General features: G+C 32.3%; 1 protein-coding gene across 5 annotated transcripts in view; it reads left to right on the forward strand.

The window, feature by feature from the left end:
- Positions 1-25,813, forward strand: part of EPHA7 (EPH receptor A7) — a 178,691-nt gene that overhangs the window by 149,342 nt on the left and 3,536 nt on the right. For 2 of the 5 annotated variants that reach the window (XM_010358024.2, XM_010358022.2), the window contains exons 8-16: positions 4,522-4,630; positions 5,317-5,372; positions 9,720-9,845; positions 10,897-11,082; positions 11,658-11,719; positions 13,127-13,336; positions 14,326-14,475; positions 22,390-22,583; positions 23,920-24,075. In XM_010358024.2, coding sequence (XP_010356326.1) covers positions 4,522-4,630; positions 5,317-5,372; positions 9,720-9,845; positions 10,897-11,082; positions 11,658-11,719; positions 13,127-13,336; positions 14,326-14,475; positions 22,390-22,583; positions 23,920-24,075 — 1,249 coding nt within the window. Of the gene's footprint in view, positions 1-4,521; positions 4,631-5,316; positions 5,373-8,420; positions 8,456-9,719; positions 9,846-10,896; positions 11,083-11,657; positions 11,720-13,126; positions 13,389-14,325; positions 14,476-22,389; positions 22,584-23,919; positions 24,076-25,813 lie in introns of those variants that run through there. The other 3 variants (XM_010358021.2, XM_010358023.2, XM_010358025.2) reach the window with 3 other exon arrangements.

The following is a 25,813-nucleotide window of genomic DNA, read 5'->3' on the forward strand; positions in this document are numbered from 1 at the left end:
TATTGACACAAGATGTTTTTGACGACCTCAAAACAGTCTTATTCTAAGTGTGTCCATCAAAGCGGCTACTTCACAGAAACCCACAAATGAAGCCAGAATGTGTAGTGAGGTGAACAAGAGAAAGATGGTATCTAAGGACCTGTATTCATTTAAGTGACTTACCCTTTAGCAATGATTTAAAAAATGAGAGTTCAGGAAGGTCTTAGAACTTGTATTTATTTTTATTTTTGACATTTTTCATTTATGTTATGGGATATTTCATGCATACTAAAGAATATATTTAAAGTATATATGAAATATAAGGGAGATAATTAAATGAATATCCCTATAACCACTCATCTTAAAAACAGAATATAGCTAATATCTTTGAAGCCCCTTTATCATTTTGTTCATGTTTTATAATGCAACAAGATTATAGTAAAATTGCATCTATATATATAGTGTATAAGAAGTAAGCAGATGTATCTTGGGATATATGTCCCCATTTGCTGTCAGAGTGCAAGTTCAGAACACCCTGAATACCACTGCTGTTGCTCCTCAACAGAGCCGATGTCTCAGTTTGTGTTTCTATATTTTAGGGTTTTGATTCCTCCTGATGTTACTGCTCAGGCACATGGGTTTCCCAGCTGTTATCTCCTCTCCTTGCCAATCCAGCATTCCTCCAAAATTCTAATCAAAATTGAGTTGGAAAATGTTATATGACTTTTCTCAATTAAAATATTTTAAACAAATTAAATTAATATAAGTTTGATTAAAGAATTATGTTGGCTTTAAAGAAAGAATTGTATAGATATTTAAAAGGTAGAGTAAATTGATAAATATCCTTTGCATTAACTAATGTTTGTTAAGTTTGGTAACAGTATTATTCTTCCACATATTTTGTTACATTTTAAAATAAATCTGTAACTCTCGTAGGCACAAATAATAAAAATGTATGTTGAAATCATTTTGACATATAAATCATTCACATAGAATGGTAAACGTAAAGGCATCAGTTTAAACATTTGCTACATAATTTGATTTGGTGAACTTAACGCCATTTTTATGATTATTATTTTTAAATAGATTATATAAGATCAAGAATCAGCATATCAAAGTTTAGTGTCCCCCAAAACATTAAAGCATTTTAAGTTAAGATTTCAATATTTAAATATTTGAGTGGTTAGTGTTAAAATGTGCTCTAGTAGTTTTCAACTCAGATCTATATCATAATATCAGCCTGTAAATTCAAATATAAAAAAATACTTCAAATTGTGGTTTCTTTCATCTTTTAATAAATAGTTTAAACTTAAAATGTCAGGTATCTCACATTTACCTAATCATTCCTTATTATTTAAAAACACTTTTAGATTTCAAAAGATTCAAGATGAATTTATGCCTTTTCCTGACTTTGTAAATTGAGAATATTAAACCAAACTATCGTTTAATGAGTGCTGAGATTCATAGATATTATTTTTATTATTTAAAAAAAGAAGTAACCAAGATTCAGAGATTATAAAGTAGTGGAATCTGAAAGATCACATGAAATGCATGTTAAGAATGGATTTTTGCAGTAGAATTTGGTGATTTTTACTATCAATATATTCTCTCCCAGTGGAATGTAAACTTGATGAGAGAAGAATCCGTATCTCTTTTCCTTACTGTTGTCTTGCCAGTGCCTACTATGGTGTCAGGCACAGAAGGCACTCAGTAAATTAGCAATAAATGAATACTTCACACTGATCAGCATAGAATGAATTACTAATATCACTCAGTGCCAGCAGAGAGCTGCCTAGTTTCAAATCTCTCTGCTCTGCCATGTCCGGTTATAGGAGTTTGGATGAGCTAGGTCTCTGTACCTTAATTTCTAGTATAGTAGTCCTCAATTCACAAAATATTCTGAGGATTAAGTTAATATATACAAAGTGTCAAGGAGAGTCCCTCTCATGTAAAGTCTCCAATGTCAGCTCTTATTAAACACAGCCTTTCTCAAAATTTTCCATCCCAGGAGCCCTTTTACTATTAAAAAATGTTGAGGGTATCAAAAAATGCTTTATATTGGTTATATCAATTAATATTCACCAAATTAGAAATTAAAATGGAAACTTTAAAAACACAAGAACACACTAACACATTTTATTAGCCATCAGAGTCATGGTATTATCTTGTCATACACCTTCTGAAAATCTTAACTGCATTTGTAAGCAAATGAGAGTAAAAAAGGCAAATAACATCTTCATATTATATGAAAACTATTTTAAACTTACAGACTCTATGAAAAGTTATTGAGGACTCTCAGGGTTTTCCAGATTACTCTTTGTGAACCAGTGAGTCAGCGTAAGTTACTATGCTAAGAATGAAGGAAACACAGAAACACGCAGTTCATGATCTTTATTGAAACTTCAGTGAAAGAGAGGGGCAGGTACAGAGATTCTGGCCACACAATTAAGCGCTGATGGAATGCATGGTCCAGTGATATCACCATGTCAGGGAGCAGTGACTCCCTGTGCCAGAAAGCAGGTCAGAAGATAAGATGCAGTCTAAAAGAAGTCACTTGAGCACTGTTTTGTAAAGAGAAGTTTGACAGTCTCTTCCATTGCACATACATCCTAAAATCCCCTTCTCTGCAGTATCCTATCTACTTTTTTGAGTTTTTAAACCATGATATTCTATTTATAGCCTTTGCAAATTATTTTTAATATGTATTGCCCGTGAAATAGATGAAAATATTAACCTTAATGTCAACTGTGGAAAGATTAAAGTATGACCCTGACAATATACAAAAATGTGTAAATAAATATGCACAAATTCTGATTCATCATTCACCTGAGTTCACTTTTCTCATTAGAGTTCTGTTTCTGAAGCTAAGGGAAAAACTGAGCCTAAGACAAGCAGAGAATTAGGCCCATGGGACACATTGAATGGAAAGAATTTCATAACATATGTACATAATTTTTCCTTCCTCATGACTGGAACTACTCCATTCTTTTACTTTCTTAAAATGTATAGAAAAAAGACTAAAAACAGAAAATAAACAAATTTTTAAAGTACTTGAAGTCATCTTTTCTCTGTTGTGTGATAATAGGCTGTAATTCAGAAATTAGTGTTTGAAAGTTGTTTTCCTTTTTTTTTTTTTTTTTTTTTTTTAACCTTTTTAAGTTCCCTCAGGGAGCAATTCAGCAGGTGATAAATTAGAGAATGTGTATAATCTTCTTTGTTCAGAAAGTATCTATTAGACCAGAGCTGTTTTTACTGTTTTTCAACACAGGAGCTATCTATCTCTTGTTAGCATAGGTATACGAAATTAAGAGATAATTTGTCAAAAGGAGACAGACAAATAAACTAGAGAAAGGCCAATCTAAAAAAAACTTTATACTTCCTATTGTGGCAAGATGTGTTTTGCCTTCATATGAATTACTACTCTAGAGATCTAGTCCCTTGCCATCAACAAGAAGGAAAGGTAGTTTCCATCCTGCCTTAAATTAAAGATTGCAGCTGTTGATTGTTTCAGAATTAGTAAATTATATGAGTTTGACATTATGTATTTTATGATATTTGCAACTGGATCATTTATTGAAATATTCATTTTCATTGTTTCATATGTCTTAAATGATTTTATAAAGTCTGTATTGCTACTGAAAATACAAAACTGGGAAAATATGACAAATGTGAGTCACCATATAAATAAAATTTCACTAGCTTGGAAAAATGGAAGTGATAAGTGCAAAAATTCTATATCAGAGAGTGTTTTAAAAGACATGCAAACACGTATTTGTTCCCAAAGAGACTGTCAGAAAGGTTCAGCTGAGTTTGCCTTAATGAGCATAGAAGAAGTATTTATTATTGTACAAGAGGTGTCTGCAGTTAGGTAATGATAGTGTTTTGTTAAAAAGTACTTGCAGAAAGTTTTCTCTTTCTAAAATAGGCTAACTATTTTTGTAATCTTAAATATGAAACGTGTTTACTACATACTTCATGAAAATTAACACAGATAATACGGCTCATCTTTTTCCTGAATTATAGTGGACTATAATTTCATAATGTTTAACTATGATTACACTATGCTTTCTATTTTAATTGATGATATGAGAGATAAAGCATTTAATGTGTATTAAAGCACTTTAAAAAATACATGAGGTATGTATTTTGGTTCTGATTTCACATACCAGAAAAAAAGACACAAAGGGATCAAAATCAAACGCCTTGCTGAGGAACAATAGGGATTTAATAGCACTAGCAGATCAGATGTGTCTATCTCTTGATGTATAACTAAGCTTTCTACAACTAAGCAGGAATATAGTCATTCAGTGAGCATTTATACATTCTTTTATAGCTGATAAATGGAAAATATGTGAAAGTATTGTCCTTACCAGTTCTTTGAAAGGCAGAAATAAACATTTATTTAAATTTACTTTGTTACAAAATAATGCAGTTATTTAAAATTAGAGTGAATTACATAGAAAAGATATCTCTAATTTTATTTAACCTTTCAAGTTCTTGCATGGTGTCAAGTATTTCTGAGCCTATTTCCTCTGTTTACAGCTACAGCTGTCTCCAGTGAACAGAATCCTGTCATTATCATTGCTGTGGTTGCTGTGGCTGGGACCATCATTTTGGTGTTCATGGTCTTTGGCTTCATCATTGGGAGAAGGTAGTTCTAATCTCCCAGTTGTTCTAATCTCTAACATTAAAACATATTGCTTTTTAAGAATTATGTCAGCCTATTACTTAGCGTAGTCGAATTTTAAATAGTAAATGCAAACATTCTTTGATACAAAACAATAAAGATCAATAACATGTCATTCCTTCGGGATCAAAATGGAATATGAGTTTGATCACTGCCTTTAGTTTAGGGGGAATGAGTGTATTATAGTTTTATTGTGCGAATTTTTATTTCTTATTTTCAGAGTTAAGTTTTCATAATAAATACAGAATATACCTGGGGAAGTATTTACTCTTTTAGTTATTAAATGTTTGTGGAAACCATTTAAAATGTGTTTTCTTCCAGAAAGAAATACAAGTAAACATTCACTTGTGAATATTTGTGACTCATAAATATTTTTGTGAATTGAACCTTGTGGATTCAAATCATATTGAATTTTGTATATTCAATCTAAATGTATTTTTTTAAATGTTCCTTTTACACTTTCTCACACAAAAAGTTTGTTTTCTGTGCATCTTAATCTCGTGAATTGCTATATTATTACTAAATGGATTCATAACTATGAACAGTAAATTTAACTCTAGTAGGTTGTTGAGTAACTAAGGTGCATTGTAATGAAATTTAAATATAAAAAGTAAAATCACTAAGATTGTCACAAATTTGCTTTCTTCCAGGCACTGTGGTTATAGCAAAGCTGACCAAGAAGGGGATGAAGAGCTTTACTTTCATTGTAAGTGTTTGGCTTTTCTTTACTATGATGTACCCCTATTAATAGAAAAATCTGGTTATTAGCATTGGCATTAACAAAGTCCTCATGCATCATGCTTGAAATTATACCATGAGCTCAAAATGTTGCTTTAAAGCATTTGAATAAGATGTTTAGAATTAAAATCATGTGATATGAATTTGAAAAAATAAAATATATTCAGAAATGTCATACAACTGCAGGATATTCAGCTGCTTTTACATCACAATGTTTCCTTTTGCAAACTTTGCCCAAGTGTTTCTTACCATCCTAATAATAATACATTAAAGGTTGCATGTGCCCATTCGCTAGCTATGGAATGTCATTTCAGGTTACAAGGATAGGCCCTTTTTTAAGCCTCTTTCTCTTCAGCTACTATAAATTACCTATCACTGATAGATATTTCACAGAACATAAATTGTATAATAATAAGATTCATGCCTCTGATGTTTTCCTATGGATTTGAGTTAGCTTATTCTTAAAAGTTCATTTTAGAATCATATTTAGAAGAAAGCTTAGTGACCCAAATAAAATAGATGCCTATCTGCATTAATCTTATTCTTGTTGCAATGAGAATGGCATGTGAAAATGCGAGCACTGAGAGTAAATGTTATTACTTTATGTAGGCAAAATCAAAACTTAACCATCAAATTACTTCATTTCTGATAATTAATGATGTTCTTACCCAAACCCATTTTCCCCATTTTTAATCCTTGAGAATATTAAAAACCAATTTTATTATTATTTTGTATTACCTATAATCTTTGGCAAATGTTCTCATGTGTAGATAAATTTCCCTTGACATAAGAATTGTATCTTTTGTGTTATTTATTAGATTCTTACGTCAGTATCTGTGAAGATGCTGTCCTATACCCATCCTAAAGTCATAAGAATAGCAAAGCCTCCATCAAGAAATTTCTAATACATTTTAGATTTTCTTTGTGATTCTTTTTTTGTAAAAAAAAAAGAAAAGAAAAGAAAGAAAAAGCTCAAATGACAATGTGTGGTTTAAATACACAAATTGTAAATGCTCCTATCATTCCTAAATTTTCTCAATGTGTTTGCATTTTTGAACCAACAGTTACCTTTAGTTTTCAAAATAGAAGTGGTTTTACGTAACACAAATCCAAATTGAATAAGAAATTACCTTGAATCTCAACCACTGATAGTAGGAAGGGCATGTGGGGTAGTACGGTTTACTACAAATGGAAGTTAAAGGTATGCCCAGGAGTGGCTTTATTATAAAGTTTAATATTCAAGGCCTCTTACTTTCACAGGCCTTTCTTAGGCCGTGGGAGTGCTGTAGCAAATTTGTGTATATAATCATGTATTCTTTCCCCTAAAGACAGTATCCCAAATTGTATATGGGTTAAGCCTCAAAAAACTTAAATATACCCCTGATTATGACTGAATGTGTGTGTTTCTGTACCCCACTTGGGATTATTTGATATGCCCCCAATGTCAGAACTTCCTTTTGCTAATCTGGCATTAATTTTCCTGTGACAAGCCTCAGTGAAGAGAGCACCATAGGTAGTTTATAGCTAGAGGAAATAGAGAAAAAAGTGGAGGTTACCTTTTTTTTGTTTCTATTTAATGACATGGGAGAATGTTTTTAACACTTCCCCAGACAGGAAGGAGCAGATCAAAACCTGAATTTCTAAATTTTATTTCTAGTGTAGAATGTATATAGAAGAGCAACATAAGACTGTAGTTCTGGGAATCCCTGGTCCTGCCCATATGTGAATAATTTAATGGCACAATTATTTAATATTACCATAATCAGTATGTCACTTTTCTTTTATTTGTTGAGCATATTTGAAATATCCCCAAACGATCACATACACCAGTTTATTTGCTTTTAACTTGCAGGTTAATGCAGAAGGTCAGTTGAAACATGACTTATCCAAAATTTGTTGTATAGCCTTATGCTTAATTGTCATAAGTCAGTTTTAATATGTTTATGCCATTCACTTTTTTCACATTTCACATCCAGTTTGTAATTAGAAAATATATAATTGCATGCTTTACTTGCTAATATATACAAGATAAGCTTGCTGTATATAAAGTTTTAACCTTTAGAGAAAACTAGCAATCGTGGTTTTAAGATGTTTAACTTTCATGAGAAATCGAAATAATATTTTAAAATACAAAAGTTCATACTCGAGTTGGGATAAACCAGAATATTCAGAAATAATGTCAATATTTTCCTTATTTTAAAACATTCATTTATTAAATGAAGAATGAAAAAAAGTGCACTTACCATATCCTATCCTGGTGAATTCTTAATATTTTGAATCACCCTTTTTCCAAGGATATGTTTTCTTGTTGTTTGATTAAAACCAGGTATTTTATTTGAAATTATGATTACTTAATATACCAAGTATAATACTGTGGTAACCAGTTGTTTACAAGTTGGTGTCTTTTTATTCCTCTATTTAGTTCATGGACAATTTTCCCAGTTACTAAAACACCAGACTGAATTTTTACAGAAACTTGAAAGCAACCATTTAACTAGCTTTTAGAGCACTGAATTTAATAGAATGTCCAGTCACTTGTATCAGGCACCCTCAACTCTCCATGCCCCCAAGTGCTACATTTAAATATATAAACACAATGGAGGAATTTAGTGAAGCAATTCCAATTTACATTTGTTTCCTCCTACCATTTCTTCTAACAATGTCTTCAAATCCAAGCTGGGCAGTATTTCATGTTTTTATGCCAAAATAGCTCTGGCCTGTCAAAATGTTTTATGACAGCTTGAATAAAGAACCGTCAGTTTGAGATGCGGAAGGTTACCTCCAATCTAGCTCCCTTATCAAAACAAAATTTTAAAACAATGAAAGAAAGAGAGAATAAAAAGGGAGAAGATGGCTCATTCTCCATCTGCCTGCCAATCTAGGAGGTTAACCTATTGTTTTCTTCCCTTCTCTCTTTTTCTCTTCCCCCTTTCCCTATACTCCTTCTTCTCTCTTTTCTCCTTCTATCCCCTCTCTCTTTTCTTCTCGTGTTGTTTTTTTTTTTTTTCATGTTCAGCTTTAGTAACAAATGAGCATCTGTCAGTTTTATAAACTGCAACAATAATTGTTTAAGACAATCAATTTTGGATAAACAATCAACTACAGCAGAATAAATCAAGATTTTTAAATCCCATTTTCCTTTATACATTTTGCTTCTTTTTGTTATGTGTTTATTTTTAAAATATAATTTTAATGTGATGACATAAGCACAGTTAGGCTGCAGTGTAATATATAAAGAAATATATTGTTCTCCGAATAGTAAGATTTGATGAAAAGATTGTTCAGTGGCTTTGTTAAAACAATAAAGTTTTTTTGAGGATATAGTGTAATTTTTATTGCATTAATATAACCAAATATATGCCTATCTATCTTATCTTTGTCTTTTACCAAATAGATTTGGAATACATTATTGTAATTGAATTTTATTTAAAGTTGACATAGTATTATCTGTTACCTGCATGCTTCTGGGTGCATTTTAAGAAGATTTTAACTTTTAAGATTATTCTATGTTGTTTGCATTTTGACTACCTTTTGTGAGGCATATTGGCTACCTCCTCAGCAGTTAAGATCTTCCAGAGCCTTATAATTGAAAGTTCATATAAATCATTCCTCTTTCAAATCGCTGTCATACTTGGTTAACAGATCCCAGGAATATTGTAAATTTTCTACTTTACTCTGCACTTTGTATATCTGGCCTCTATTGCCCTTGAAGGTGAAGATGAAACTGTCTTTAGAAGATATCTCTTTGATTCTGTGATAGAAGTCCCTCACATCTTGTATTAATTTTATGTATATGTCAACGGTGGTTGGTCTTTAAAAAAATAAATCAAAAGAATAAGTAAGATGTCTAAATGTTTTTAATATTGCTGTCAGTGTAGTAGGCTACCTGTAAATGAAATGTCTTCTTTTCCCAGTGTATTAATTTGATTGATTGACTGACTGGTAGTTTTACAAATGTGTTTCCAAGTCCATTACAAACCTCAATATGGCTTGAACTATGCCATGATAGCAGTGAATTTAATTAAACCTCCAGTCTGATAGGCATGTCAGAAATTTTGGTGAATGTCTTTTGTTGATTTACTGGAAAAGCAATTCAGTTAGCAACCTATGAGCTGGATCCTATGTTACCTATAGAAGCTTGCAGATAATACCTATACGCCAGCAGACTGAAGTAGTCTGTTAAAACTGCTGTGAATCAGGTGATGTGGAAGCAAGTTCACTGTTCCAAGGAGCACTCTGCATAATGAAATTCCTGGGCTGACTGCACAATAAGGGCTTTGCTTCATCACAGTCATGCTTTCTTACATCATTACAGTTAAATTTCCAGGCACCAAAACCTACATTGACCCTGAAACCTATGAGGACCCAAATAGAGCTGTCCATCAATTCGCCAAGGAGCTAGATGCCTCCTGTATTAAAATTGAGCGTGTGATTGGTGCAGGTAAGGCTATTGTAGCTTCCTTGTTCAGCTGTTCCATTTAGCCAAGATTGAAAGTCATACATCATAATGACAGGCAAATAATTATTCCTCAAGTATAGAACTTTTGCATTCACCTGAACTGTTGGAAGCAGTGAGGCTGTACTTGTTTATGAAATCTTACGAAAAAATGTGAAAAACTAGCATGTGGCACGAAGAATCCATATATTTTTGTTTTCTGTTGGATTTTTAAGATATTCTTCTATTACAAGCTACTTTATAATAGCTCTGGCCTGTCATTTAAGAAATGAATTTGTATTTTTAAAAGGTCAGAAATTTCCAGAATTTTGCTGCACATTTCCTTTTACTTGATTTACTGTCTTCTTACAAAACTTTCATTTTTATCTTTTTTCTTGTATTTGTAGATATTAGCCATTGTAATTTAAATTCATGTAGAAAATTAATGTGTATGAATTAAAGGGAATATTTTCTATTTGTATGTATTTTTATAATGTACATTTCTGACTCTAATTCCTTTAAATCCAGTAGACATAGTGCATATAAATTCCAGATTTTAAAAGTTTAATAAATATTTTCTTCTCAAAAGGAATTGCAATGTTTAGAATTTACTGTGTCCTCATGCTTTAGTAGGTAGTCTAGGTTATATACTAATACAATATATAAAAAATAATTTTAAATGTATAATAGCATAATTCAAATCTGAATGTTGACTCTGAGTGTTGGTTAATTCAATTGAAAAATAGTAGCCTGTTTAACAGACAGTTTAGGAAAGCATAACTTTTATGAAGGAGCTCTGAACTGTATCTTCAAGTTTTAATTTCATTTATGCCATTATTTTCATAAACAACTTTTGTGTCTAGAAAATAGCCTCCCCTTTATATGGGAATGTATTCTATGTAACTTACAGGGCTTTACCAAGTATTTTTGAAACTATTTTAAAATGCTTTAAAATAATTTACTATAAGTTAAAGAAAAATAATTAAATGCATTTACTCTTAAAAGAAAAGCACAATATTTAGAAAATAAAATATGCCTGCTTGTTCTGTTACTTCAGGAGAATTTGGTGAAGTCTGCAGTGGCCGTTTGAAACTTCCAGGGAAAAGAGACGTTGCAGTAGCCATAAAAACCCTGAAAGTTGGTTACACAGAAAAACAAAGGAGAGACTTTTTATGTGAAGCAAGCATCATGGGGCAGTTTGACCACCCAAATGTTGTCCATTTGGAAGGGGTTGTTACAAGAGGTAGATATTGGTTATATCTTTATTTTATCAAACAAACCGAGTGTCAGAAATTAGTATTATTATGTACGTAATAAAAGAAATTATGAAATATGTTGCATAGTCTAAATGAATGAGTTTTCTTGGTATGTAACTAATCAAAAAATTCTTCCTTTATGTTATCACCTCAAGGGGAAAAAAAAGCAGAAAAAAATGAATGCAAGATTAGAGTTGAAGAATAACTGATAGATGGAATGACTGATAAATATTTTTATTTCTCTTCAAGGGACATAATAATTATACAATATAGTCTTTACATTTTACATAAAGTATAATTTTCTCTGAGTTTTACTCACAAAGCAGGAGTCAGAAGAACACAATGACTTTTATTTATATGTTTTAATTTTATGAATCATGACCATGTTCCAAGCAGACATATAATGACTTTTTGAGCTTAGCAGCAACACTAAAAGAAATACTCATACTTCACACACTCACTCTTTCAAAAGAACACCATGTGTTTTATTGGGGGATGAGAAAGGAAATAACCCTGCAGTTCAGGTTGCAACTTCTGAAACTTTTTTTTTTTTTAATTTTAGGGAAACCAGTCATGATTGTAATAGAGTTCATGGAAAATGGAGCCCTCGATGCATTTCTCAGGGTAAGTACCAAAGCGATCCACTTATTCTAAATATACTATGCTTGCTACCAATATAATTTTATGAACTTTTTTTGTGATGTAAAATGAGAACCTTGTAAAATAGTAAGAAGTTAGAAAATTGTCTTTGAAAATCAGATTAATAATCAGAGTTCAAGACTAGATTAAACTAGAATATTTTGAGCATTTAAGTGATACAATGTGGTCACAAAGTTATTTCCGTTAATATTATTACCTGAGATATGGAGGATGCCTGAAGCCCTGTAATTTGAATTCATGTTATAAAACAGCATGTACAATTGTAAATGAAATATAGAGATAATATGGAAAAGACTAAAAGGTGAGATAACCATTCTGTGTTGATACTTTGATCACAACTCTGCTCTGTAGAACCATTTCTATTTTATTGTTAGGTGAACACCAAGCATAAAATATATGATTATTGACATTATTTTTCAAATTAATGATGTGTGATTTATTTGTAAATGACATATAAATCCAAAATATATAAACATAGATATTTTTACTCTCAGAGGCTTTTTAACTAAGAATATTAACATGTGAACATTTTTCCAAATGGCAAAGAAAAAAATAATCTAAAGAAAAAGAGAACATGTAAAGTTATTTAATATGATCTAGAATCATATTTAACTCAGACGTATAAACAGTCATAGGATTTAGAGAAACTTTTATTGCTGCATCATCATGATATAAGAATCAATTAGAAAATTCATCTACTCAGACTAGCATACTTCATCCAGAATATTTATATTCAGCTGGAGTAATTTTTTGGTTAAAATGGGTTAGAAGTGGCCGGCCTGGTTGCAAACAGTTGCTAGTACATCTGTCCTAGAGAATCCTGGTTACAAGTAACGCTCCCATCAGTAGCATAACTAAGAAAAAGTTAAATGAAAAAAAACTTAGTCACTACAATCACTTTCTACATTTTAGTTTCTCTTCATTTTGACTCAAATATTTCCCCTTTCTCATTTTTACCATTTAGAGGAAAATAAACCTTATTATATGTATATTAACTTCTTTATTTACTTTTATATTATTTAGACTTTTTGGCATGTGGGGAAAACACTTAGCTAATTGGGGTAATTTTTTAGATATTCTATTTCCAAACTTAAAAATTAGCATATACTTTTAGACTTGTGCAATCTCAAACTGTTAGTTCGTATTAAAATATCAAATTAATATAAATAACTAAATGATTACCAAAATTATTTGGCTATCAGCTAAATTAGCATGTTATTTTTTTTCACAGGTATCCATATTATATAAAAAATTAATTAACAATTCCTGTTATAGAATAGCAAATTACTAGCATGCAGATATTTTTCATGGTGATTTTTGTCCCTTTTAAAGTATGCAATTAACTGGGCTTTTATTTTTGTCTTCCTGCAGAAACATGATGGGCAATTTACAGTCATTCAGTTAGTAGGAATGCTGAGAGGAATTGCTGCTGGAATGAGATATTTGGCTGATATGGGATATGTTCACAGGGACCTTGCAGCTCGCAATATTCTTGTCAACAGCAATCTTGTTTGTAAAGTGTCAGATTTTGGCCTGTCCCGAGTTATAGAGGATGATCCAGAAGCTGTCTATACAACTACTGTAAGAAAAAGTCATTTACTGCACTTTTTCATATTCTTAAGATTTTTCTACCATGAAAGCAGGACCTAATAATGTAAAACTAAACAGGAAAAATGAAGCAAATTGAGCTAAGCATTTTGAGGTTGCTTTTTTTTTTGTTTTTTGTTTTTCTGGAAGAATCATTGTTTGTACAGTATATATATAAGCTAAGAAGGAAAGTGTTGATAACATGACTGCCTTATATTGAGAGAGTCATAAAATATAGTTATATAGAAAAACATCTAGTTACTAGCACTCATTTATAGAAAACTATAATCACATTTTAAATAAAAATTTAAAAGAATATTAACTATGCTAATCCTTATAACTTTTGTAAGATTAGAAAAAAATAAAATATGTGAGAGTTTATTTAAATTATCCATATTTTATTTCATTTTCATAGTAACTTTGCCTAGTTTGTCTTTGTTGTGACTGTTGTTGTTGTCCGGGCTGGAGTGCAATGACGCAGTCTTGGCCCACTGCAGCCTCCACCTCTCGGATTCAACCAATGCTCCTGCCTCAGCCTTCTGAGTAGCTAGGATAACAGGCGCCCACCACCACACATGGATAATTTTCTCGTATTTTTAGTAGAGACGGGGTTTCACCATGTTTGCCAGGCTCATCTCGAACTCCTGGCCTCAGGTGATCCACCCACTTCAGTCTCCCAAAGTGCTGAGATTACAGGTGTGAGCCACAGCGCCCAGCCTGTCATTGTTTGTTCAATATACTCTTGCCCTAACACCACACAAAGCTCCATCAGTTGAGTTGCCATGTAAACTTGAAATGATGAAACTTGTAATGGGATTCTAAAAATCAGATTAAGAACTTTAAATACACATAGAGATTCAAGATGGGTAGACCTGATGCTGCTGAACTACCAACCAAAAATGCACATATGTATTTATGGTATTGCCATAAATAATAGATAAGTTATTATACATATTTTAAATGTTCATTTCTTTTTATAATAGGGTGGAAAAATTCCAGTAAGGTGGACAGCACCCGAAGCCATCCAGTACCGGAAATTCACATCAGCCAGTGATGTATGGAGCTATGGAATAGTCATGTGGGAAGTTATGTCTTATGGAGAAAGACCTTATTGGGACATGTCAAATCAAGATGTAGGTGTTACATTCATTTAAACAAAAAGGATTGAATACATTAATAGCCACTATTACTGGAACATGTAGGTAAAGGCTCATTAAGAACACACATTTAAATAATTATAAAAATACAGTTTTCCACAATTACTACCACACTAATTACCATAAATTAGTGGCTCTACTAATTTTATCATTTTGGCTTTCATTTTGAATAATGTCTTTCTCTTTTTATAATATAAATTCTATGGACACAAAATAGAAGCTTACTAATGATATTTCTTCCTTAATAAAGATAATGTTTCCACACTTGCACAGCTGGAGTGGGAGCATCACATGAGTAAAAGAATCATCTGTGAAGAGGAGGGAAGGAAGTTTGGTTGTGCTTTGTTTTGTCTTTGAAGCTTATATTTTTCTTTTAGTGTTCTAAGAAAATTCATTTAAATTATCTACTGTTGATCGGTGTAACTAAGTTTTAGTTTCATGCGACAATCTAGATTTTATGATCACTATTATTAAATGTTTCATAGTGATATTTTAGCATGTAATCACTATAAGAATATCCTTGGAAATTCCTTTTAAAAGTATATTTATTAAATGTGTATCCCCTGCTGCCATGAGGATATGCTAGAACATAAAGCATACTGTTATCCGTTGAGAAGAGAAACTGATGGTAGTCCATGTGAGGGTACATATCTCACACCAAGAGACCATTTATTCAACAATATAGCAAAAGTGCAAAAAAAAAGTTGCTTTTATTAGGTTGAGTTTGATAAAATGGCCTTTTTGTAGGCCAAGAGCACTTATAGTTCAACCTATTGAAATATGAGTGAAATTTAGATAGATGTAGAGCCAGTATGAAATGTAGCATGATATCCAGGATTGTACTAGAAATCTGGAGGATACCTTGGTTCAGAGCTGATGAGCCATTCTCTAAGGAAGCACACTGGAAAGTTGAGAGGTTAAGGTTTAGAGGTGTATGAAGACCAATCAAATGGACTCACTTTTCTATAACAGAGATGCAGTACACTTGTGGTAATTAGAAATGAAGATATAGGTTTAGACAGATTGATGAAGGAGTTTTCGAAGGAGTCTGGAAATTATACTAATCCAAATTCTTGGAGTATGCAGTAAAAAAATAAGTAATGCTTAAGGAAAATCGACATCGCCGTTTAGAACAAGGATGTGACTAGCAAACTGGTTTGGAGTAAAGCTTGAGGTATTATAAACATAAATAGCAATAGAAGCTGACTACTACAGTTACATTTGAGTTATTTTTTTAAAGAGATCATGCAAATTGTTATATTAAATCATTTGATTTGATTGAACTTTGATTTGAACTTTAGAATCAAGTTGCTATGGGTCTTAAAACTTACAGTAGTTATTTTTAGACGACTAACATTTAGACTGTTTTATATGTTGTTGGTAAGGTTATTTTTGATACTTTCCCTACAAACTTTTGCATTAACTGAGAAGTTCCCAGTCTGAAAAGAGGATGGTTATAAATCAGTTAAATCTGTTGATATTTTGAATTGGAAGATGACATAAAACTTTTTCATTTGCTTTTAGTTTTTTGTTGTTGTTGTTTTGTTTTTCAAAGATAACAGTCTAAATGGTGAGTCTGTTTGGCAGAGGCAAAGTTGTTAATATTTGACAGGTCTCAGTGTCAAAGATTTCATGGACTGTCAAAATGTGGACAAACAAATCCTTAGGGCAGAGAAAGAGAAATATTTACATTCCCTAGACACTTGGTGGAGTTTCATTTCTTTTGACACCTTCCTTCTGTACTGGATTCAAACATAAAGGGACTGACAGGACTGACAAATTCAGAGTTCACTTAACTTCCAAAAACAAATAATGAAAATGGTTAAGAAGAAACAAATTAATATCTCCAATTTTAAATTTTAAAATGTGTTAAGTATTGTTTTTTGTTTTTCTTAAAAATGAACATCATGAATATAGCCTTAATATATGAAGGATTAATAAATATTTTATTAGTCAAATGACATAATTCTATCTATTGTGCAGTTTAGTTCTAACCTAAATTATTTGGCACATTATTTTATGTTTTTATTTAGAAGGTCTAAAATAGTTAATAAATTTGGACGCAGGTTTGTTTACCAGTGAGAGATTACCTAGATAGGTCAGTTTGTACAGTGAAATTGATATTCATATTCCTCTTATTATATAATAGTCATTATTTTATCATTATGTCAGTAGAGTGCTATTTGAACAATTATATGTTTAATTTTCAATATGCAAATGGAGAAAAATTGGATAATTTAGGATAATGATTTCCATTCTGGGATAAAATTTTCTAGATAAAAGCTTTTTTAGTAGGAAGCTGTGGTAGGAGTTCATGGAGAGACTTAGATCTATGAACCCCTGATACATGTGGAAACTGCTGTGTATGTGTGAATATATTATTTTTTTTTCTGGGAAGCTTGCCTTCGTCAGATTTTTGGATGTATTCATTGCTTTTTAGTTAGCCTAGATGGATTTATTAAGTGAACTGATTCACTTTACGTTATTAAAATTTAGTTGCTAGGAATGTGTCAGGGATTTTAGAAAGCCCTCTCATTTTAAATGTCTCAGATTTTAAAAGATTTTTTTTTGGGCCGGGCGCGGTGGCTCAAGCCTGTAATCCCAGCACTTTGGGAGGCCGAGATGGGCGGATCACGAGGTCAGGAGATCGAGACCATCCTGGCTAACACAGTGAAACCCCGTCTCTACTAAAAAAAAAATACAAAAAAACTAGCCGGGCGTGGTGGCGGGCGCCTGTAGTCCCAGCTACTCAGGAGGCTGAGGCAGGAGAATGGCGTAAACGCGGGAGGCGGAGCTTGCAGTGAGCTGAGATGCGGCCACTGCACTCCAGCCTGGGCGACAGAGCGAGACTCCGTCTCAAAAAAAAAAAAAAAAAAAAAAAAGATTTTTTACAAGACACAAGAAAACAAGATGTGCAGTGATGGTTACATTTCTAAGCAAGTCCACACAGTTCCAGGCTGAATGCTGGATAAGGTGAGGTTTTTGTCAGGGGAAGAGACACAAAAGGGTGGTGTAGAAGCTAATGAGTGAGAAAGTTCTGGACTATCTGGACAGTGTGTGTAACTCTGGACAAGGCAATGAATAAGAAAAACCTAGGGAAAACTAATATAAGTATACATGACCAGACTCATACTCAAATAGGTTATCCCTTAGTTAACCCTTGAATGGGCACTCATTTGTATTTTCATGTGTCTGTTATTTTCTTAAGTTTTAACTGCATTGGAAACAGTCAGATTCAGTTACTTGCAATTAAAACCGAGAGATGAAGCTTTCCAAATAAATTTCCAACTTTTATTCTTCTAAAAAATCTGCAGACATTTAGCTCTTTCCATTAATGACTTTTCAAAGAAAAATCTTCATGTATGTAAATGTCAAATATAAGAAATATTGTGGAAATTGAAAATATCATTTTGGTTTTCACAGCAGCTATCTTTTCATTGAATTTATATCTTGATTCATCCAAATCAAATTATTACCCTCAAGTTATGAAATTTTGAAGTTTTTTACTATATAGATTTTATTTTTCCTAGTATTTTTCTTACATTCGTATTTTAATGTATTGTAATATAAGAAAAAATACTACTAGCATAAAAAGAATAAAATCTATATAGTAAATTAATTATCTTAATACTTAACATAACTCAAAAGTATTTTTAAAAAAGAATGTAAGAAAGTATTTTTTTCTTATATAAAGCTAAGCCAGTAAATTGTTAATTTTTCTAGTAGGTAGATATTAGGATGTTAAAAAATTTAAGCTTTTGTAAAGATATGAGACATAAAGATAATTCCTTAAAGCCATGTATGAAAGGTCATTTAAGAGCTTTGAAAATATAATATACTCATAAGTAAATGTATTCTCAGCTAAATTGTGATACCTAATTTTTCATTTTAAAAGTCACCACTGATTTATGACTTTATTATTTTTTCGTGTTGATAGAAGCAAAATTATGATGTTGTTTTATGTAAAACTTTGCCATAATCTCATAAGTGAAGTCCAACATATTTAATTGCATAAAATGTGGGTCATGTTACTGTGAGGTTAATGAAATAGAAAATGAGTATTGAGCAGAGCACAGAAGCCAATCATGTCCATATGCCATTTTGAGTTATTACAGGCTCATTAATGGGGTCTTATTGTGTTCCTTTTTCTCTTAATTACAATGGTCATACTGTAATAATATGGAAACACTTCTCAGTAAGTAACTTTTGTTTTTATTTCTAAGTATTGCTTTACAGCATTTGTCAAAGAAGTGGTCCTTGTTGTGTCCCAGAGGTCTTTTTTAAAGTTACATTTACCCAAATCACTTCTGGTTCCTCTGGGAACTATTTAGATATAGAATTGGTTATGAATGAATTTTATTAGAATACTAAGGCAAATACAAGGAGTTTCTAGTAATTTCACACGAATATGTTTGAGATGAATTCAGTGAACCAATTACATAATCCTCTAAGAAGTGGAGGGTCAGCCATCTTACCTCTATGCATTGTTTTTCCAAGAATATCTAACTATTTGAAGAATGTACCTATTTTTTAATTGGAAAACTAAAGCCATTCTTAACAGCAGGGACTGTGGTCAGATAGCCTACGTCAAATTCTGTCTTTTCTACTAACAGCTACCTGATATTGAGTGGGCCTCTCTCTTTTTTCCTGTGTGCCACACATTCTTTATCTCTTGAATCAGTGTAATAATGATACTTAAACCTAATAAGGTTTTTGTAAGAATCCAATAAGATAATTCAAGTTTAAAACTATGCCAATCATATAATCAGCATTTAATATATATTAACAATGACTATTAATTGCATCTTTAACAGGGAAATTGTTTTACTGCCAGGCTAATAAATGAAAACTGCAGAACCTCAAGGTTCGGTTTTTCCCTAAATTAGCTCCTATTGGCTGGTTTTGTTTCAAAGGGTGTATCTTGGATTATGCCAAACTGCTGTGATAAGGTGGAAGAGTTCCCAGAAAGTACCTTAAGTGTTCATGTCCATAGGGATGTGACTATTAATGAGATTATTAAAGTCCCAATATCTCTTATTTTAAATGTTATATCTTCTTGCTATCCTTTATGAATGTGTAAACCACTATATCTTTGAATATAGCTAGGAGTTTCACTTTGAAGTGAGATCAGTGTTGTTTCTCTGCAATAACAAAAGGAATCATTAAATTTCCGTAATACAGTAGGACAGCTACAGAGGTTCATTAACTCATTTTTTAAATAATCATTTAAAGGTTCTATGTTCAGTGCTGCAAAGACTTAAGAATATATTGTTTTGAAAGCTAAAGAATCAATAATTTTAAGTGTTCTTTTGAAAGCTTGGAGTGCTATTGAAAAGTATTATGTCAAGAGGGCATGATAAGATTTAGATTTACATTTTAAAACATTACTTGGAGGGAAAGAAAAAAGGAAAGATCACTCAACTTACATTGTTCCTTTCAGGACACCTGAAGATAAGCTGTAAGCAGGGAAATAGGTTAGGAGGTGGTGGGAAATAATGAGGACTGAGTTAATGTTATGAGCATTAGAATGCAGTCATGTCAAATCAGAAATAGACTGCACGTGTTTAAATAGAAGCAGCCTCATATACAAAAAGCCACTCATTTTCCAAAAGTAAATTACTTTTACTTTTATTCACATTTTTTAACATAGCATTTTTGAATCCAAGTACAGTGCTATTACTGGAATGTTTTGCAAAACCACTTGAAATTCTTAGCATTTAAAATGGTTTTTAAAAAATATAATTTCTCCTATACTTATATATTTATGATCTTTGCAGAGTTACCATTTGTATGTATTTGTTTGATGTATAGCTTTTAAAAGTGATATTTTAGAGGAATGTTTACAGTGATATGCAACATTTGTAATTATGGGATCATAAAAGGACATTTTTAAGTTCTGTCATGTGACCTCCATTGCATTTAGCACCAACACTGATTAAGGTCACTTAAGACCAAGGTGTTTTCTCCATAATTATTGTTCAAAATAAAATACTTAAAGAAACACCTCAGTGTGAAACTAAAGACTTAACTATGAGATAATTACTCCATCACTTCAGGGAGATGTATATATAGAGAGAGATATATAAATGTAGATATAAATATGGAAAAATACTTTTTCTAGTATTTGAGCATATATTGTGTTTGGGAAGTAGAAAATCATCAGAAAGTGGTGACTAATTGTGTATATAAGAGGATGTGAGGCAGGAAGATCAGGATGTGGAGCCCTGGAGTTCAAGGCTGCAGTGAGCTGTGATCGTGCCACTGCACTCCAGCCTGGATGACAGGGCAAGACTCTGTTTTCTTCTTTTTTTAAAAAAAAAAAAAAAGAGAGAGAGAAAATGAAAGAATCTGGGGCAGTCTGCAGCTTTCTGACTGGGACTGGAAGTGCTATTAATTGAAATAGTAAAAGATTGGGAAGAAAGGTGGTAAATTCAGTTTTAATTATATAGAGTGGAGGTACCTATGAACAATTCAGATGAAGAGTTTAATAAGCTGATAGAAATACAACCTAGCGATTAGGAGAGAGTTTGGTCTTAAATTTTATACTTATGTGAATTTTCAAAAGTCATTATAACTAAGTCCATCTATTTACTTTTTAAACTTAATTAGAGATTTGTCTTAAAGAAAAACGTAGACTTTTTTCCCCCCTTGTACAAAAGAATTTTTTTTTCAAGCATTGTTGATGCCAGGTACTGTACTCATTATATCCTATCCTACAACCTTTTATATTTTAAGGTGCTATTTTTGAATGTCAGCATGCATCTTAAGGATGTGTTCCCCTAAAAATATTAAGGCCATCAACATTTCTTAAAGCCAGCTTTTTGTTTGCCTACTTTTGACCTTATTTTCTTTGAAAATTCAATTTTTTTTTCCTCAGAGGGTCATTTTCTGTTTTATTTCTACCATTATATCAATCAGTGTCAAAGGATTTGTTCTTCCCCCTAAAATACTATTTTAGTGTTCTCCAAGCCCTTCTTATTTCTGCTGTTTGTCTTCTTGTTCTCTTCCCTTTGCCACTCAGATTTGGAACATTTTCAAATTTTTAAGATTTATTTTTGCCTTTCATATAAATGAAAAACCCAAATCTGAATGATAGTTTTTCTGATTGCCACATACAAATGTTTATAGGGGCCTATTTCTCATTAATACTCAAAGCTTCATATAAACAGTTTTTTAGGCTGTTATTAGATATAAATAGGCAGTGGTATGCTGATAAAAATTAAAAATAAAAACCAGCTCTCTGACTGGGAAAGCCCTGATTTGTAGACTTTCCCTATTTACTACTGTAACCCTTCCCCCACGCGTATTTCAGTCTGCCAGTGTGAGGTAAGGGAACTTGGAGTAAGGAAGGGATGCAGTTGCCACTCATAAACCAGTACAACCTCGCTCCAGCACACTGCTGTCTTATAACACTAACAATAAGCTTCATATTATTTAAAAGACTCATGTGCTTGGTAATAACATTCATATTATTTTGATACTCTGTTTAAAAGTGAATCATTCTGGCTCATTCTGGGTAACTCAAATTCTTTTTACAACTTGCAGAATTTTTAAATGTATGGGCACATACGTATACTCACAATTATATACAAGTAAGATAGTTCCATAACATGTTCCCTTTTGAAAGCCTCTGGGATGATGTTAAAAACGTTTCCATCTATTGCACCCTGGATGAACTTAATTGCTGCTCCCTATTGCTGAATTAACTAGGAAATGTCATCATATCCTGCACTTCACGCACTCCTTAATAACTTGCTTAGTATTCATGGAAATTTGGGGGAAAAAGTAAGTCTTTTGTGAAGCATTGTGCCTCATTCTTATCTGGATAAATCATTTTGCCTACCGAGAAATCTGTTTTATTATAATTTGTAATGTCCTTTTGGCTATTAGGTTATAAAAGCAATAGAAGAAGGTTATCGTTTACCAGCACCCATGGACTGCCCAGCTGGCCTTCACCAGCTAATGTTGGATTGTTGGCAAAAGGAGCGAGCTGAAAGGCCAAAATTTGAACAGATAGTTGGAATTCTAGACAAAATGATTCGAAACCCAAATAGTCTGAAAACTCCCCTGGGAACTTGTAGTAGGTAAGAAATGCCTAAGAGAATGGAATCTGGGAGAAATTAAAATAGTCACATAAAACATTCATTTCCTCAACCCCACCACAATCGCAAATTGACGTTTGTGTTGAAGTATAAATTCATATTAAATATATTATATTTACAGAAGTTTATTTTTTATTTTCAGTTAAGCTTACCTTAATTGGTGTTTAAAGAGAATCTATTAATCATTATTGTATTTTTTTAAAGTTATAAGTATTACTAGCTGCTTTTATCAAAAAAACTTTATAAACTGAATTTTTGTGATATGATAGTAGTTCATATTTTCAGATCAATATTTTTATTATTACATGGGTTTTTATTACTGTTGTTCTTGTTTTTTGTTATATTCATAGTACCTACTTAATTGTTTTGCTTCAAGTCATTTAATAAATTATTCAATGATGTTAAAGTTTATAAAAGAATTTCAGGCCGGGCACGGTGGCTCATGCTTGTAATCCCAGCACTTTGGGAGGCCGAGGCAGGTGGATCACGAGGTCAGGAGTTCGAGACCAGCCTGGCCAACACAGTGAAAGCCCGTCTCTACTAAAAATACAAAAACTAGTTGGGCGTGGTGTCGGGCGCCTGTAATCCCAGCTACTCAGGAGGCTGAGGCAGGAGAATCGCTTGAACCCGGGAGGCAGACGTGGCAGTGAGCTGAGATCGCACCACTGCACTCCAGCTTGGGTGACAGACCGATACTCTGTCTCAAGAAAAAAAAAAAAAAAGAAATTCAATACATGATTAAAGAGGTGTACTCATTAAAAAGAGTCCATTCATCCTTTGCATTAGGCTTGCTTGATTGTAATGCATATTAGTAGTTATTCAGCCTCAGACGCCAGGTAAGATTGATGCTCTGGTTTACATTGATAATAAGGCACCTGTGGAGGTGCCTTACTTAACTTCCCGGGCATTCACAAGAATGCCATCAGCAAAGGAGATGCACAATATCTCTGCAGCACCCTTGTGGCCTGAACAGGTTAGAACACAGCCATATGTGCATCATTTACTCCCAATTACTTTTGGAAGAAGCAAATGAACAATTATTTACTGATTCCAAATATTGTTGGCTGTACTTTTAAAAACATATGGGAGACAAATCCAGGTGGTCATCACATCTAAATAGAATATAAATTTAGGAGTTTGTAGTCACTGGCCTCCTGGATGCTTTAGGTTTTTATTAGCATATCGATGTATTTTTTTTATTATATACACCAGTTAAAACATTAATTTTATTCTTTATACCTTAATTTTATATGGGTCAAGACATTCTTTCTTTGGTAGTTCATGATAATATTCGCTTTTCTGTTTCATTTTTTTCTAGGCCAATAAGCCCTCTTCTGGATCAAAACACTCCTGATTTCACTACCTTTTGTTCAGTTGGAGAATGGCTACAAGCTATTAAGATGGAAAGATATAAAGATAACTTCACAGCAGCTGGCTACAATTCCCTTGAATCAGTAGCCAGGATGACTATTGAGTAAGCTTAAACTCTTAAAATTATATTTAAGGGTTTATTAGGTACAGTCTGCACTTTATACATTAGGTTATCTTCTTTATGTTAAAAGAATTTGAATCCCAAAATCAAGGAACAAAAGTATTTCTTTAACAAGTTCTTACTGTGTACCAGGCATTATGCTAAATAGACCTTTAACACATTACTTTTTTAACCTTCACAACAATAATTGTATTAAGCCTATAGTTTTATACCTATTTCATTGCCAACAAGGCTAAAGTTCAGAAAATTTAAATATTTCCCCTAAGCCAACTTAACTAGTAAGTAGTAACTAATATGACTCCATAGCTGGTTTCTAAACACCATCCATTGAGGCTTCCTCTGTAGTTAACCTCTGTATTATTTAGATCCCTATTCACTGGGGAAACTTTCTCCATTGCAAAGGAGGATTTCTTTCACCATGCTTTTGTTGAACTTAATCTCAAAACTTTATACTCAATGCTGAAATGCATTAGAACGTCCACTATGATTATTTCTGAAGAGATCAAAAGCTTAATTCAGTTAACCATAGCTTAAAAGTAAGAGTTTAACTTACTTTTTGGAAGATGTGTGATTGATCGATTCCTTTTTTTAAAAAAAAAATGACCTGATAAAACAACTTTTAAAATTGCTATGAACTTGAAGTTAAAAGAACTCACTTTTCCTGTCTGGCTCCATCACTAATTATGGGGTCCTGGACAATCTAAAAATCTCTAAACCTCAGTTGATTTGGCTGCAGCGTGACTTTCATGGGTGACATAGTTCCTCTCAGTCAATGTGTTTGAAAATGGAAAACAATATTCAAGGTTCCATTTGTGGGATTCTGTCTATCTACTGTCATCGTTTTTCTAACGAGATGAAGACCAGCAATCAAATATTATTTTCTGCCATATGCCAGGAAATGTCATGTACATGAATTTAAGTGTGTGCATGCTATTTGGTTCAGTTTTCTTATAGTCACTATGTGGGCATTTTTACACTTGGGTCCCCAAAGCAATCTGTACCCCTGAAAAACCATGTTTCTCTATCACTGCCATGAAAAACTACAGTGCTATAGTTTTGCAATATTTTAGCTGCTTGTAAAGACATAAGCTCAATGTATCTGGCTATTAGGAAAGGCAAGAAAACACAAACAGATACAATTCTTAATTCAAATTTAAGCTATTAAACAGAGATGTACATTTTTAAAGATAGTTTTTATGACATATAATGAAATGATTGAACTGACTGGAGTAAGTATATAACCAATAATATGCTCAGAATTACCACATGTTAATTAAATCCAGTATAAAATTTTACATGGTCACTGATGATTTCCAACTTTTCTTCTAGATCCCACCAACTATTTTCATTATACTATATCCAGCTTTTTCCAGTTAGAAATTTCTAAATCCCAATTAGGTTCAAGAAGACAACATTTCAAATAATATTTCCTAACCTTCCCTCAAGTTAATAATAGCTTTAAGACTTTAATAATTTCTTACGTAAAATTTCAAATCACTTTAAAAATGAATTGAGAGTAAATTGAGAGCCTGAGCAGTTAGGTTTTTACAAAGGAGAATGTTGATGTAGGTTTTACTATTCTGATCTGATACAGGGGTGTGATCATAATACCCAAGAACACTAAAAGATCTATTTGGCTAAAGTAACATATTTAATTAAACAGTTGATGACAGTTTCGTGCCACACTTACTCTTTGTAAGGTACCTAATGAAAACTACAT

The sequence above is a fragment of the Rhinopithecus roxellana genome, chromosome 4, assembly GCF_007565055.1.
Source record: "Rhinopithecus roxellana isolate Shanxi Qingling chromosome 4, ASM756505v1, whole genome shotgun sequence".
In the NCBI taxonomy this organism is placed as follows: domain Eukaryota; kingdom Metazoa; phylum Chordata; class Mammalia; order Primates; family Cercopithecidae; genus Rhinopithecus; species Rhinopithecus roxellana.